The sequence below is a fragment of the Poromitra crassiceps genome, assembly GCF_964638095.1.
Source record: "Poromitra crassiceps genome assembly, chromosome: 14".
Classification (NCBI taxonomy): Eukaryota; Metazoa; Chordata; class Actinopteri; order Beryciformes; family Melamphaidae; genus Poromitra; species Poromitra crassiceps.
The window spans coordinates 40656624-40672626 of record NC_139633.1 but is presented as its reverse complement, the minus strand read 5'-3'; the positions used below and the strand labels follow the sequence as shown (position 1 = coordinate 40672626).

At 44.1% G+C, this 16003-nt stretch overlaps 1 protein-coding gene across 1 annotated transcript in view; it reads left to right on the top strand.

Moving 5' to 3' along the window:
- Positions 1-16003, top strand: part of arhgef33 (Rho guanine nucleotide exchange factor (GEF) 33) — a gene marked incomplete at both ends in the record, with an annotated part of 57609 nt that overhangs the window by 22467 nt on the left and 19139 nt on the right. Inside the window, 3 exons of the mRNA XM_083650789.1 lie at positions 5392-5524; positions 8289-8396; positions 13875-13967. Of these exons, the coding sequence (XP_083506915.1) occupies positions 5392-5524; positions 8289-8396; positions 13875-13967 (334 nt within the window). The remainder of the gene's footprint in view (positions 1-5391; positions 5525-8288; positions 8397-13874; positions 13968-16003) is intronic.

Below are 16003 nucleotides of genomic sequence, written 5' to 3'. Positions count from 1 at the left end.
GTGATCTGTGTTTGAAAGAGCCTATAGTCACTTTCAATGTAATCCCGGCGGGTCTTTGCACGGCGCAAATGCGCTCTGAAAAATGGCTCCTGTCTGTTGCTGTGTTGTCCTCGTTCTCTTCCTCCTCCTCTCGTTCGGGCTGGGACACAGGAACGGGGTCCGGCTTGGGTTTGGGACCAGGCGCTGGAACCGGATCGATCATGTTGGTCACGGGTTTGACTACCGCGAACAACTCATCCAGGTTCGCTGCCCTGCAGCAAGGCGACCAGCGCAGCGCGCCGAGGGGCGTTTCAATGGCGTTTCTCCTACTCTGCAACAGGCAGCGTTTCTCCGTTTTCTGTTATTTCCTCCTCCCCCATTTCAAAACAACAGCTGCGTAGTTGTTTGTTCACGTGTTGTCGGCTTGTCTTTGAGGCCAGGGACCTGATACCATGTCACAGGCTGGGGAAGTCTTTGAACTACGCTAAGCTCTAATAAAAACAAAAACACGTCAAACACGTATTTGGCTGGGAGGCACACTCCTGATAAGACGTTAAATACGTATATGGCCAGGAATGAATTAACATGCGCAGATGTCTGATAACATCAGTAGCTTACAGTAGCTTGTTAGCTAATCTAAGAGTGTCAGACATTTTGAGCATGTTAATCCCTCGTGCCCGATATACAATCACAATGCGTGAAGCCGTGATGTCATCTGTAGTCGCAGGACCCCATGTGAAGCCGTGATGTCATCTGTAGTCGTAGGACCCGCGTGAAGCCGTGATGTCATCTGAAGTCACAGGACCCGCGTGAAGCCTGTGATGTCATCTGAAGTCGCAGGACCAGCGTGAAGCCGTGATGTCATCTGTAGTCGCAGGACCCCATGTGAAGCCGTGATGTCATCTGTAGTCACAGGACCCGCGTGAAGCCTGTGATGTCATCTGAAGTCACAGGACCCGCGTGAAGCCTGTGATGTCATCTGAAGTCGTAGGACCCGCGTGAAGCCTGTGATGTCATCTGAAGTCGCAGGACCAGCGTGAAGCCGTGATGTCATCTGTAGTCGCAGGACCAGCGTGAAGCCTGTGATGTCATCTGAAGTCGCAGGACCAGCGTGAAGCCTGTGATGTCATCTGAAGTCGCAGGACCCGCGTGAAGCCTGTGATGTCATCTGAAGTCGCAGGACCAGCGTGAAGCCGTGATGTCATCTGTAGTCGCAGGACCAGCGTGAAGCCGTGATGTCATCTGTAGTCGCAGGACCAGCGTGAAGCCGTGATGTCATCTGTAGTCACAGGACCAGCGTGAAGCCGTGATGTCATCTGAAGTCGCAGGACCAGCGTGAAGCCGTGATGTCATCTGTAGTCGTAGGACCCCGCGTGAAGCCGTGATGTCATCTGTAGTCACAGGACCAGCGTGAAGCCGTGATGTCATCTGTAGTCGCAGGACCAGCGTGAAGCCGTGATGTCATCTGAAGTCGCAGGACCAGCGTGAAGCCGTGATGTCATCTGAAGTCGCAGGACCAGCGTGAAGCCGTGATGTCATCTGAAGTCGCAGGACCAGCGTGAAGCCGTGATGTCATCTGAAGTCGCAGGACCAGCGTGAAGCCGTGATGTCATCTGTAGTCGTAGGACCCCGCGTGAAGCCGTGATGTCATCTGTAGTTGACTAACCTCGCGTCACCAGGCTCTTCTCGGCGAGAAAGAGCCTGGCTTCCCTTCACAATTGATTTTGTCACCCTACCTGGTTCCGGCCTAGAGCCCGCCCTAGACAGGAAGGGCAGCGTTTCTAGCTCGTCAACTTTTACGTTAACTTGACAATTTGACACAAGTATCAGGACGGCAAACAACAAAACAAAAGATGGACGTACCGAACGAAGTTTTTGAAAAAGTTCTTTTAGAAACATTGCGGATTCACAATCTCACATATTTTAAGCCAATACAGAAGCTTTGCATCAGACAATTAATCGAGGCAAGAGACGTCAAGCTAACGGCAACAAAGACGTTTTTTGGCGCACTGCCTTCCGGTGTTCATTCTGGTTCCGTGGTTTACGCCCCATGACAAAAAGCGGGGTGAAAGGTGCCCAGACTAGTAGTTGACACCGGCTCAACAACAGACCAGAATGTCCCCCCCCACCTGTCCCCATCATACGTCACTTTAAAGATATGTTGGACTGCACTTTGGATTTTTTTGGGTCATTTGTCTTCTGTATACATTTTTGTCTTCTGTATATATTTTTGTCTTCTGACCATTGATGTGACCGCTACGCTGCATACTTACACGAAGTCACATTCCTCCTATGTAATCGGATTATCTACTGTGGCAATAAAAGTGATTGTGATTTGTGAATGCCACAGTATACGAGCTACAGTACAGTAGGTCTGAAGGCTGAACATGCATTAAAGCAGACTTTAGATGTGTCTCTTGCATCCCTGTAGCACAATATTATCTCCAGTCATCTGTCAGCTATACAGAGAGCTCTGCTGCCTCTTGCTACAACAATGACTTTGTCACAATATCTCCAAGAAATCCAGTCTGTGAAAACCTAGTCTCAACGCCAGACTCATGAGAGTTCTTACATGTTCTTACTATGTTACTGCATGCTGCAGATCTCTCTCTAGGTCTCTGGGACCGGCTGGGGTCGGAAGTGAACCGTTCACTTGGCCAGTGATTGGCCAGTGGTGGATTCAGTCTTCACCATATCAGTAACGACTTTGGAATCAGTGACGGGGGCATGGGAGGCGGCAGCCCATTTTTCGAACCACTCTCTCATTGGTGCTACGACCTGTCACTCATTCAATTTCACTCCCCTAGACGCGCGCACCCTCAAACCCCAGCAGTGGCTGTGAAGTGGCACAGACTCATTTACTGTATGTAGTATGCGGAGCGCAGCCATTCAACGTAATAATTGAGTCTGGGGAGAGACTAGTGAAAACGATACAGAGACCGACCGGCGTATTTCTCACCATGGCCCACTCAGAGGACCATCTTCTACCAAAGTCTACTGACGGGTGTAGTGCTGTTCTTTAACGTGCCGTAGTGCACCTACGCACAACTCCAATCACATCACTGGTGAAGCCGTTACGATTCAAGATTCAAGATTCAAGATTTTTATTGTCACTTCGTAGTACAAGTATCACGTGTGAAATTCTTGTGCTGTAGGCTCCGTTACAACATAGTGCAAAAAATAAAAGATATATAAATAAAAACAAGAGGCAACAAGCAATAAAGCAGTAAGACACGCCACAGACAGTGGCATATTCACTGCCCATAGTGCAAATGACATGAACATACTTTAAACATAATTAAACATAATAACATTCTGTTAGGTGCAAATAGCGTATACCTAATTAAACATACTATTGAACATTAGTCATACATAATGGTAGCATCTACAGTGTGGTACAGTACGGCTACTACACTATTTGTATATGTTAAAGGAGAATTTCGTTTTTTTACACCACGGTCCTCATTTCCAGTTTAGAATATGATGTTTTACTCACCGAAATAGTTTCGCTTCATTTGGAGGCCCACGGAAGATTTTGAGCTCCGAGTAGTCTCCTCAAACAGGCTATAACGAGAGCCTGCGGCGAGTGCGGGGCATGCTGCACACACTCTGTAAATGACACTTTTTCGGTCACATCGCGGTTCATTATGGTTGTAAATATAATTATTTAGCTAATAGCTAGAAGCTAAGCTAACACCAACACAACAGTCAACGTAGATCTGCCCCGGATGGGGTTACAGTGTTCATCTTCTTCTGTGGTTTCTCTTCTTACCACACTTCTTCAGAGAAACCACAGAAGAAGAAGATGAGCACTGTAACCGCATCCGGGGCAGATCGGAGCCGACTCTTTTGTTGTTGTTAGCTTAGCTTCTAGCTATTAGCTAAATAATTATATTTACAACCATAATGAACCGCGATGTGACCGAAAAAGTGTCATTTACAGAGTGTGTGCAGCATGCCCCGCACTCGCCGCAGGCTCTCGTTATAGCCTGTTTGAGGAGACTACTCGGAGCTCAAAATCTTCCGTGGGCCTCCAAATGAAGCGAAGCTATTTCGGTGAGTAAAACATCATATTCTAAACTGGAAATGAGGACCGTGGTGTAAAAAAACGAAATTCTCCTTTAAGGAGTCTCGTGGCCTGTGAGAAGAAACTGTCCCTCAAGCGATTTGTGCGTGCTCTTGGGACCCTGTATCTCCTCCCTGAGGGTAGCAGGGAGAACAGACTGTTGTGGGGGTGGTTTGGGTCTTTGATGATCTTCAGGGACCTCCTGAGGCACCGCTGGTTGTACAGATTTTGCAGTTCTGGCAGCTCACATCCTGTTACGTGCTGGGCCGCGCGCCTCACCCTTCTTAGCGCCCTGCGGTCCATGGTGGTGCAGTTCCCGTACCAGGTGGTGAAGCAGCCAGTCAGCAGGCTTTCAATATTGCCTCTGTAGAAGTCCCTGAGGATTTTTGGCCTTAGCCCGAATTTCTTCAGGCGCCTGAGTCCGTGTAGTCGCTGTTGGGCCTTTTTGACAACAGTGGCGGTGTGGTTGGCCCATGTCAGGTCCTGGTGGATATTTACTCCCAGGTACTTGAAGCTGTCCACCCTTTCCACAACTGTGCCGTTGATGGTGATTGGGGGGTGTGCGCCCCCCCCTCCTGTAGTCTACAATGATCTCCTTTGTCTTGGAGACGTTCAGAGAGAGGTGGTTGTCCTGACACCATTGTTCCAGGGCCTCCACCTCCTTTCCGTAGGCTGTCTCGTCGCTCCTGGAGATCCGCCTCACGACCGCTGTGTCGTCTGCAAACTTCACGATGGTGTTTGAAGTTTGAGTCGCCATGCAGTCGTGGGTGTAGAGGTCATACCAGAAGGGGCTGGAGACGCACCCCTGTGGCGCTCCTATGCTGATGGTCAGTGGGGAGGAGGTGAGGTTGCCCACTCTCACCACCTGGCGGCGGTCTGTTAGAAAGTCCAGGATCCAGTCACACATTGCTGTGCTTAGTCCCAGATCCTTGAGTTTGCTTACCAGCCTGGAGGGTACTATGCTGTTGAATGCTGAGCTGTAGTCCACGAACAGCATTCTCACATAGGTGTCCTTCCCCTCCAGGTGGGAGAGGGCGGTGTGGAGCACGTGTGCTACTGCATCCGCTGTGCTCCTGTTACCCGCATATTCCAACACAATAGCTGCCAGGCTTCAATCAACATCCATTTCATTCATGATGTCAGTTGAGTTGAGTTGGGGAGGTTTTCCATAGGCATTCTTTAGAAAATCCACAAATCAATTCACTATAAATGCTCAACTTTAAACACCTGTTGGATCAGCGGTGGATTAGTTTGTTTGCCAATAGGTGATGTAGTTTTGTTTTAACTGTTTTTTCTTGTTTTAATTTCTCCCTCTCACTCTCTCCTTCCCTCTCTCCCTCTCCCAGCCCGTTCCCCAGCTCCCTCAGGTTTCTGATCCAGCAGCACCTGGAGCTCCTCCACACCCTCCAGGAGCGCGTGCTCAAGTGCCAGTGGCAAGGCATCATGGGAGATGTATTCATGCGGCTCACCAGCAAAGAGGTAAAAGCCACAACACGAATAAGCTCAAACTCAGATCAGTGGTTCCCAACCTGGGGGTCGGGACCACTGCATTAATCTAAGGGGGCGTGAGATGACAGGGCAGGATACAGAAAACATTTTGGACCCACCAAATTGTGACTTTTGTTGTTGTTTCAAAGATTTATTTTATTTTTGCTTTATTTCTTGTGGATTTCTCCTTTTTTTTTTACCACCTCCAAGCCTCTAAAAGTTATTCAAATAAATCAAAATACGTCTTTAATTTATAGAGCTGCAAGGTTAGTCGATTTGTCGATCAGCGGAAGATTAACCAGATGATCTGCTGTGTGATGGGCTGACGTCTTGTGAGGGGGTGAGTGTGTGATGGGCTGATCTGTTGTGTGATGGGCTGACGTCTTGTGAGGGGGTGAGTGTGTGATGGGCTGATCTGTTGTGTGATGGATGATCTGCTGTGTGATGGGCTGACGTCTTGTGACTGTGTCTGATTCGATTGCGGATACAAACACGGGCTTCCATTAAAGGCACAAATCGCTCAGCGCGTAGCCTCGGCGTTCACAATGAATCAGAAGCACTTTAATTGCCGTGGTGTACGTTACGTTACGTTACGTTACATTTCATGTACGTTACGTTACATGACATCTGAAACTCCTGCGCTGAGACATGCTGACAGCAAGAGATCAAAGACAACGGCACATTTTATTCAGAGCAGTGAGACAGTGCAGGACGATAAGACCATCCACTGCCCTTATGAAGAGGTATGTGACAAAATGAGACATTTGAGAATGTGACGTACTGTACTGTTACAAAATGATTTGTAGCACTAAATCAAAACAAAAGATCATCTCTCCACTAATGCCAGGAATCTCTGTGTGGCATATCTCCAGAACCGCTTGTCCGATCCACTACACAATGGGGCGTGTGTGTTGCTGGGAACCTGAGGAAAGTCCAGTGTCGGATTGGGTGCAATTTGGACACGCGACAGGTTCAATATGAATAAACTTTGACTAAACAAGCCAAGCGGACCGCTCAGCTGTGTGTCATCAGTGCAGCAGGGGCTGTTTGATATAAACACCGTCACATCACAGCGGGGCGGGGCTTCAGGGCTCTGACTGGCTGAGTGTAAAATGGTAAATGGCCTGCATATATATAGCGCTTTTATCCAAAGCGCTTTACAGTCAGTAGGTACATTCACCCATTCACACACCAATGGCGGCAGGTTACCACGCAGGGTGCTGGCACACCATCAGGAGCAATTTGGGGTTCAGTGTCTTGCCAAAGGACACTTCGACATGCAGACTGGAGGAGGCAGGAATCGAACCACCGACCTCTTTTATCCAAAGCGATTAGTGGCCGACCCGCTCTACCTCCTGACAGTGGCGTGCCTGACCAAGTTGGTGCCCTAGGCAAGATTTTTGCTGGTGCCCCCCCCCCCTCCCCCCTCCCCCAAAGAAAATATAATCGCCCTTCCCCAGTGGCGCTGTAAGTACTTTTAGGTAGGGGGTGCTGTAAGGAAGGGAATCTCGGTGCTGCCCGCGAGGGCAGCGCCAAAGAAAATTTGACATTTTTTGGACTTTCATCCATATTTAGAAGAATATTTAATTTTAAATTAACATTAGGATTATACTGTTGTGATGTCATTATTCAGTATCTTCTCCTTTTCTCACTCACTTTCATGTAAGCACCTGCTCTCCCTTTAGTCGTTTTACACTACAACAGACAGCAACACAGGCATAAACACTGAACTTATTATTATTATTATGGAAAACCAGATTATGATGAAAATCAAACACTTTTGAAGAGAGAGCGTATGAAATAAGATTAGAGCTGGGAAGCACAAACTGTTTTTTGGTGTTTGTTGGTGGTATAAACACAAGACAGCCAAATCCAACAATTTCGAAAATCCCATTTCTTGCCACCAGGGGGTGCTGCAGCACCCTCAGCACCCACCTTCCAGCTCCCTTCCCCCACTCTGGGAAAAAGCTCCGAGCAGGTAGAAGGGGCCACGCAGGGGGTGGGGTGGTATGGATTAGGGACCATGGTGAAAGTGCTGCAGCCCAGGCAGCCAGAAAGCCAGAATTAGAAAAATGATTTCACAATTATTTAAAGACTTAAGACGTTGTTCTGCTTATTTTTTGTCTACTATTGTAAAATAATAGTAGGCCTATTATCATGAAAAAGTATTTGTAAAAAAAAAAAAAAAAAAAAAAAAAAAATTTACCCTCTCTGGCGCCCCTAACGGCTCAAGCGCCCTTAGCATTTGCCTAGTTCGCCTAATGGACGGCACGCCACTGCCTCCTGAGCTACAGCCGCCCCCACGTCCTGTTCAGTTAGACGGGCCGCAAGTGAAGAACAAGCACACACGGGAGCACACATTTGATTGGCAGCAGAATCAACCTCCCTCTCTAAAGTTACATACAGTGTAGTGTTTAGAAATAGACAGCAGGTGGCGCTCTTCACTCTATAAGGATATGAATCTATTCTATTGAGGGCAATGTGTGGCTAATTGGCAGCGAGTGAGTTGGAGGAAATCAGCTAATTGGGGGAGAATTGAGTCCTGCATGTATTTTTTTGCCCCGGGACTGAGGGGCAATACTCACCCCCCCCCCCCCCTCTCTCTCTCTCTGTCTCTGTCTCTGTCTCTGTCTCTCTCTCTCTGTCTCTGTCTCTGTCTCTGTCTCTGTCTCTCTCTGCCTCTCTCTCTGTCTCTGTCTCTCTCTCTGTCTCTCTCTGTCTCTCTCTCTCTCTGTCTCTCTCTCTCTCTCTCCAGAGTGATTTCTTGGACTTCTATGTGTCTTACCTGAAGGAGCTGCCAGACTGTCTGTCAGCGGTCAGCATGCTCACCTCCAGCTCCATGAAATCTGCTGCGCTGCTCGAGGTGACCCCTGACAGCATGTGACATGACATCACAGGATAGGATATGACAGCTTGTGACATCACAGGATAGGATATGACAGCTTGTGACATGACAGGATAGGATATATATATATATATATATACTGTATACTGTATATATGACATGGTCATGTCATACATACCCTCTGAGGGTATGAAGCCCTCTGAGACATGCTTGTGAATTAGGACTATACAAATAATAAACTTGACTTGACTTGACTTATGTAATTCCCAGTTCCATGACAGCGAAACAGTTCAAAAAGTGTTTGCTGTGACTATTACCAGAAAAGCCAACCATGCAGTCCTGTTTCAGACTGCGGTGAAGCCAGCCTACTCACGCTGTTGCCTCGTCAAGCCAGCCGCTCCTACATTTCAAGGGCGCCCTTATTGCAGACCTTACGGTAAATACACCGCGCGTTGACCAACTTCAGGGTTTCAAAATAAAATGTCAGGTTTTTGAAAGGCAATAACAGAGATGTGTCGATTTGTCGATGATTTTACCAGCCAGCCAGTGTATAGACCAAATCAGCGGGATGTTTACATTTACTTCCGGGTACCCCTGAGGTCCACACATTATAATGGCGGTGGACGGCACAAACTGACATGTTGAAGACAAAAACAGACAAAGAAGACAAAAATGGTTCGTCCGTGTTGTGTTGTTGTTTAATATCATTCATAACAACACTTTCACTAACGTTAGTGGAGACCAGACTAGCTAATTTACCTGTTGGACCAGACTAGAGTAGACTTGAAGCTAAATTAAATTGACCTGGCGTCAGTAGCTCTGTCTGTACCAGGCTCTTTCTCGCCGAGAAGAGCCTGGTGACGCGAGGTTACTCTGTCTGTAACGTAAAAAAACAGCGAGTTTGACAGACAAACAAACTTTATTAGCTAGCTAACACTACATAAAACAAACACAGAAGAAAGGCTAGATACGTCGGACAAGCATGTTTACCAACCGTTTAACCATTTAAATTGAAAGTAGTCGGCCGAAAACAACGAGAGGGTTTGACAGCATTTATATGACAACACGCACATTTAAACCTGCCGCCTTTCCCAAGTGGTACCCGGAAGTAAATTTGTTTACATGGTGACGTCACGGTGATTTGGTCTATTCTACACTGATTTTGAGTCATTAGGTCACATGACCTGGAAGGTATTCAGCCGTAAATGCTTATTTTTCGATAAAGAAAATAATATGAAATATATGGAGTATTAAACTCCAATAAAAATAGGTGTGTCCTAACCAGGCTGTGCAGTAATGCCATTCTACATTGATTTCGAGTCATTAGGTCATATGACCTGGGAGTTATTGAGCCGAAAAGCCAAATTTTTCCATAAAAAAATGAATTATGAAATTTGGGGAGTATTAAACTCCAATAAAAGAAGGTGTGTCCTAACCAGGCAGTGTAGTAATGTCATTCTACATTGACTTTGAGTCATTAGCTCATATGACCTGGGAGTTATTGAGCCGAAAAGCCACATTTTTCCATAAAAAAATGAATTATGAAATTTGGGGAGTATTAAACTCCAATAAAAAAAGGTGTGTCCTAACCAGGCAGTGTAGTAATGTCATTCTACATTGACTTTGAGTCATTAGCTCATATGACCTGGGAGTTATTGAGCCGAAAAGCCACATTTTTCAGAAAATGCATGTTTCCATAAAGAAATTAATCATGAAATATGGGGAGTATTACACTCCAATAAAAAAAGGTGTGTCCTAACCAGGCAGTCTAGTAATATGATTCTACATTGATTTTGAGTCATTCGGTCATATGACCTGGGAGTTATTGAGCCGAAAAGGCGAATTTTTCAGAAAATGCATGTTTCCATAAAGAAATTAATCATGAAATATGGGGAGTATTAAACTCCAATGAAAAAAGGTGTGTCCTAACCAGGCAGTGTAGTAATGTCATTCTACATTGACTTTGAGTCATTAGCTCATATGACCTGGGAGTTATTGAGCCGAAAAGCCACATTTTTCCATAAAAAAATAAATTATGAAATTTGGGGAGTATTAAACTCCAATAAAAGAAGGTGTGTCCTAACCAGGCAGTGTAGTAATGTCATTCTACATTGACTTTGAGTCATTAGCTCATATGACCTGGGAGTTATTGAGCCGAAAAGCCACATTTTTCCATAAAAAAATGAATTATGAAATTTGGGGAGTATTAAACTCCAATAAAAAAAGGTGTGTCCTAACCAGGCAGTGTAGTAATGTCATTCTACATTGACTTTGAGTCATTAGCTCATATGACCTGGGAGTTATTGAGCCGAAAAGCCACATTTTTCAGAAAATGCATGTTTCCATAAAGAAATTAATCATGAAATATGGGGAGTATTACACTCCAATAAAAAAAGGTGTGTCCTAACCAGGCAGTCTAGTAATATGATTCTACATTGATTTTGAGTCATTCGGTCATATGACCTGGGAGTTATTGAGCCGAAAAGGCGAATTTTTCAGAAAATGCATGTTTCCATAAAGAAATTAATCATGAAATATGGGGAGTATTAAACTCCAATGAAAAAAGGTGTGTCCTAACCAGGCAGTGTAGTAATGTCATTCTACATTGACTTTGAGTCATTAGCTCATATGACCTGGGAGTTATTGAGCCGAAAAGCCACATTTTTCCATTAAAAAATGAATTATGAAATTTGGGGAGTATTAAACTCCAATAAAAAAAGGTGTGTCCTAACCAGGCAGTGTAGTAATGTCATTCTACATTGACTTTGAGTCATTAGCTCATATGACCTGGGAGTTATTGAGCCGAAAAGCCACATTTTTCCATAAAAAAATGAATTATGAAATTTGGGGAGTATTAAACTCCAATAAAAAAAGGTGTGTCCTAACCAGGCAGTGTAGTAATGTCATTCTACATTGACTTTGAGTCATTAGCTCATATGACCTGGGAGTTATTGAGCCGAAAAGCCACATTTTTCAGAAAATGCATGTTTCCATAAAGAAATTAATCATGAAATATGGGGAGTATTAAACTCCAATAAAAAAAGGTGTGTCCTAACCAGGCAGTCTAGTAATATGATTCTACATTGATTTTGAGTCATTCGGTCATATGACCTGGGAGTTATTGAGCCGAAAAGCCACATTTTTCCATAAAAAAATGAATTATGAAATTTGGGGAGTATTAAACTCCAATAAAAAAAGGTGTGTCCTAACCAGGCAGTGTAGTAATGTCATTCTACATTGACTTTGAGTCATTAGCTCATATGACCTGGGAGTTATTGAGCCGAAAAGCCACATTTTTCCATAAAAAAATGAATTATGAAATTTGGGGAGTATTAAACTCCAATAAAAGAAGGTGTGTCCTAACCAGGCAGTGTAGTAATGTCATTCTACATTGACTTTGAGTCATTAGGTTATATGACCTGGGAGTTATTGAGCCGAAAAGCCACATTTTTCCATAAAAAAATGAATTATGAAATTTGGGGAGTATTAAACTCCAATAAAAGAAGGTGTGTCCTAACCAGGCAGTGTAGTAATGTCATTCTACATTGACTTTGAGTCATTAGCTCATATGACCTGGGAGTTATTGAGCCGAAAAGCCACATTTTTCCATAAAAAAATAAATTATGAAATTTGGGGAGTATTAAACTCCAATAAAAGAAGGTGTGTCCTAACCAGGCAGTGTAGTAATGTCATTCTACATTGACTTTGAGTCATTAGCTCATATGACCTGGGAGTTATTGAGCCGAAAAGCCACATTTTTCCATAAAAAAATGAATTATGAAATTTGGGGAGTATTAAACTCCAATAAAAAAAGGTGTGTCCTAACCAGGCAGTGTAGTAATGTCATTCTACATTGACTTTGAGTCATTAGCTCATATGACCTGGGAGTTATTGAGCCGAAAAGCCACATTTTTCAGAAAATGCATGTTTCCATAAAGAAATTAATCATGAAATATGGGGAGTATTACACTCCAATAAAAAAAGGTGTGTCCTAACCAGGCAGTGTAGTAATGTCATTACTACACTGCCTGGTTAGGACACACCTTCATTTATTGGAGTTTAATACTCCCCAAATTTCATAATTCATTTTTTTATGGAAAAATGTGGCTTTTCGGCTCAATAACTCCCAGGTCATATGAGCTAATGACTCAAAGTCAATGTAGAATGACATTACTACACTGCCTGGTTAGGACACACCTTCTTTTATTGGAGTTTAATACTCCCCAAATTTCATAATTCATTTTTTTATGGAAAAATGTGGCTTTTCGGCTCAATAACTCCCAGGTCATATGACCTAATGACTCAAAGTCAATGTAGAATGACATTACTACACTGCCTGGTTAGGACACACCTTCTTTTATTGGAGTTTAATACTCCCCAAATTTCATAATTCATTTTTTTATGGAAAAATGTGGCTTTTCGGCTCAATAACTCCCAGGTCATATGACCGAATGACTCAAAGTCAATGTAGAATGACATTACTACACTGCCTGGTTAGGACACACCTTCTTTTATTGGAGTTTAATACTTCCCAAATTTCATAATTCATTTTTTTATGGAAAAATGTGGCTTTTCGGCTCAATAACTCCCAGGTCATATGACCGAATGACTCAAAATCAATGTAGAATCATATTACTAGACTGCCTGGTTAGGACACACCTTTTTTTATTGGAGTTTAATACTCCCCATATTTCATGATTAATTTCTTTATGGAAACATGCATTTTCTGAAAAATGTGGCTTTTCGGCTCAATAACTCCCAGGTCATATGAGCTAATGACTCAAAGTCAATGTAGAATGACATTACTACACTGCCTGGTTAGGACACACCTTTTTTTATTGGAGTTTAATACTCCCCAAATTTCATAATTCATTTTTTTATGGAAAAATGTGGCTTTTCGGCTCAATAACTCCCAGGTCATATGACCTAATGACTCGAAATCAATGTAGAATGGCATTACTGCACAGCCTGGTTAGGACACACCTATTTTTATTGGAGTTTAATACTCCATATATTTCATATTATTTTCTTTATCGAAAAATAAGCATTTACGGCTGAATACCTTCCAGGTCATGTGACCTAATGACTCAAAATCAGTGTAGAATACACTGGCTGGCTGGTAAAATCATCGACAATTCGACACATCTCTGTTATTGCCTTTCAAAAACCTGACATTTTATTTTGAAACCCTGAAGTTGGTCAACGCGCGGTGTATTTACCGTAAGGTCTGCAATAAGGGCGCCCTTGAAATGTAGGAGCGGCTGGCTTGACGAGGCAACAGCGTGAGTAGGCTGGCTTCACCGCAGTTGTTTCAGCCTCTGCTCAGAGACCGCTCTGTTGAGCCTGACATGAGAATAACACGGGGAGGGAATAGAAGAACATTTTGATTGCATGCAGTGAACCATATACAAAATACTGGTGAAGCTGTCCATACTGAGTGGGTTGAGCCGTACTGTCCTTCCCTCTCGTTGATTGGCTGTGTGCTGCTTCCGTCAGAGTGACATCCTGGGTGACGAATCTAAACCCTCGCTCCACACGCTGCTGCTCCAGCCTGTCCAGAGGATCCCGGAGTACCTACTGCTGTTACAGGTGGGCTCCACACACACGCACGCACGCATGCACGCACACACACACACACACACACACACAGGTACGCGCACGCACACGCACACACACGCGCACACACACACACACACACGTACGCGCGCACACACACACACACACACACACACACACACACACACAGATGTACGCGCACACACACACACACACACACACACACACATGCATAGCGTCCGCCACGTGTTACGTCCGTGTGAAACGGGTTGTAGAGATGAGCTTGACATTGCAGAAACTCAGACTTTATGTCCACTTCCATGGATTATATTAACAGTAGATTACTTTGGGAAAGGAGTGTCGGCAAGTGGTAATAACTCCACATGTCGAACATGCACAGCGAGATGAAAGGCGACACTTGCAGTTTGGTTGTGGCCTTTGATCTACTGGTGTGGTGATATAAGAGTGGTTGACACAGCCAAATTTATAACTGCAATCCGGAGATCCGGACATTAAAAAAAAAAAATCCATTAAGAATTGAGGATAGCAGAGGTGTTGATGGATGTCTGTCCATATTATGCACGGGTTGGTTTTGGGTTTTGGGTTTTGGGTTTTGGCTGCTGGCTCATACATTGCAAGTTGGAGAGACACTTGGCACATTTGATTGCAGTCGGCACTCTGTCGCTTCACTGCTGCGAGCCAGCAAGCAACAGGTTACAGTTGCTTTGTTTAAGGAGTTTTAATTCGATTTAATTGTATCTGATAATATGAGTAGGCCTATATCTGATAATATGAGTAGACCTATGCTGTAGGAATGTAGGAATGTTTTGTGTTTTGCCTCAACCAACGCACACTCAATGCACGTGAGTCTGACGGGACTTATTTTATTTGGAATTCATATTATGTAGACTATTCACTGTGCCCCACTTTCCCATATCATTCTCCCCCCTGCGTGGCAGGCACACCCACGCGTTACCCTCAGACTCTGACAAGTGCTTGTGGCACTCACACTGTTATACACTTACACACATCCAGACATACACACAACAGTACACATTTTATAACAGTCATCATGAGGACCGCAATGGAAATAAGCTGTTAGCTTTATTGCGTTTTTATCCTTTTGATAATGGTGGGCCTGTGTATGTATATATGTATATTGTATATACTGTGTATTCATTATCAATAAAGAACTCAATCAATCATTAGGTTTCATATAGCCTAAATGTCCTTGATTATTATTATAACCTGCCTATCAATTAAGCTTTGATTTAACATGACTGCAGTGCTCAGTGTAGGTGAATGGTCATATAGCTGGTTTTCAGGGGAGCTGTATGGAGGGAGAGAGTGTGAGTTGTGAGGTGAGTGTGGACAGAAATTAACTTAATGCTCCGTTCATGCAAAACGGCCTAGTGAGGATGTAGCCTCAGACAGCCCGCTGGAGACAGTGGGAAGAGCCTCGGTGTTCAGGAAACGTTTTCATTCCGGGTGAACAGTACCACTTTTGTCCACAGGTGCCGCTACAATAAACACAAAGTGAAAGTTCCCCCGTAGCTGCTTTAAAATGCCATATATCAATTTATCAACCAATCTTTTTGTTTGTTGTTTTTATTTTTATATCACAAAGGCATAGTCCTTCCCGTGGCCGGCCCCGGGTTCAAATCCGACCCGTAACCCTAATTTATAATAGAGATGAGCGGAAAAGGATAATAAAAAAAATAAAGATTTAAGAACAAGATCAAAGAGAAAAAATGAAAACATTCCTCACATTTCAAAAATGATGCTGATGATTCTGATGATTATTGTGTAAGGGGCAATCTCCGCAGCTGAAAAGTGAAGCCAAGGCGGAAGTGCCTTAAACCTGCATTCTTTTTAACACATTCAGTGCCAGCGACGCCATATGGCGTCATTAGAAATTTACCGTAGAGTGCCAGCGACGCCAAATGGCGTCAATAACTCGAATTTTTTTTTTTGACGGGGGGGTGTCGATCTATGCCTCTTACATCGCCTCTTACAATATTCAGAGGTATTGAATGTGTCTAACCTATTTTACAGAACCCTTAGGTGGC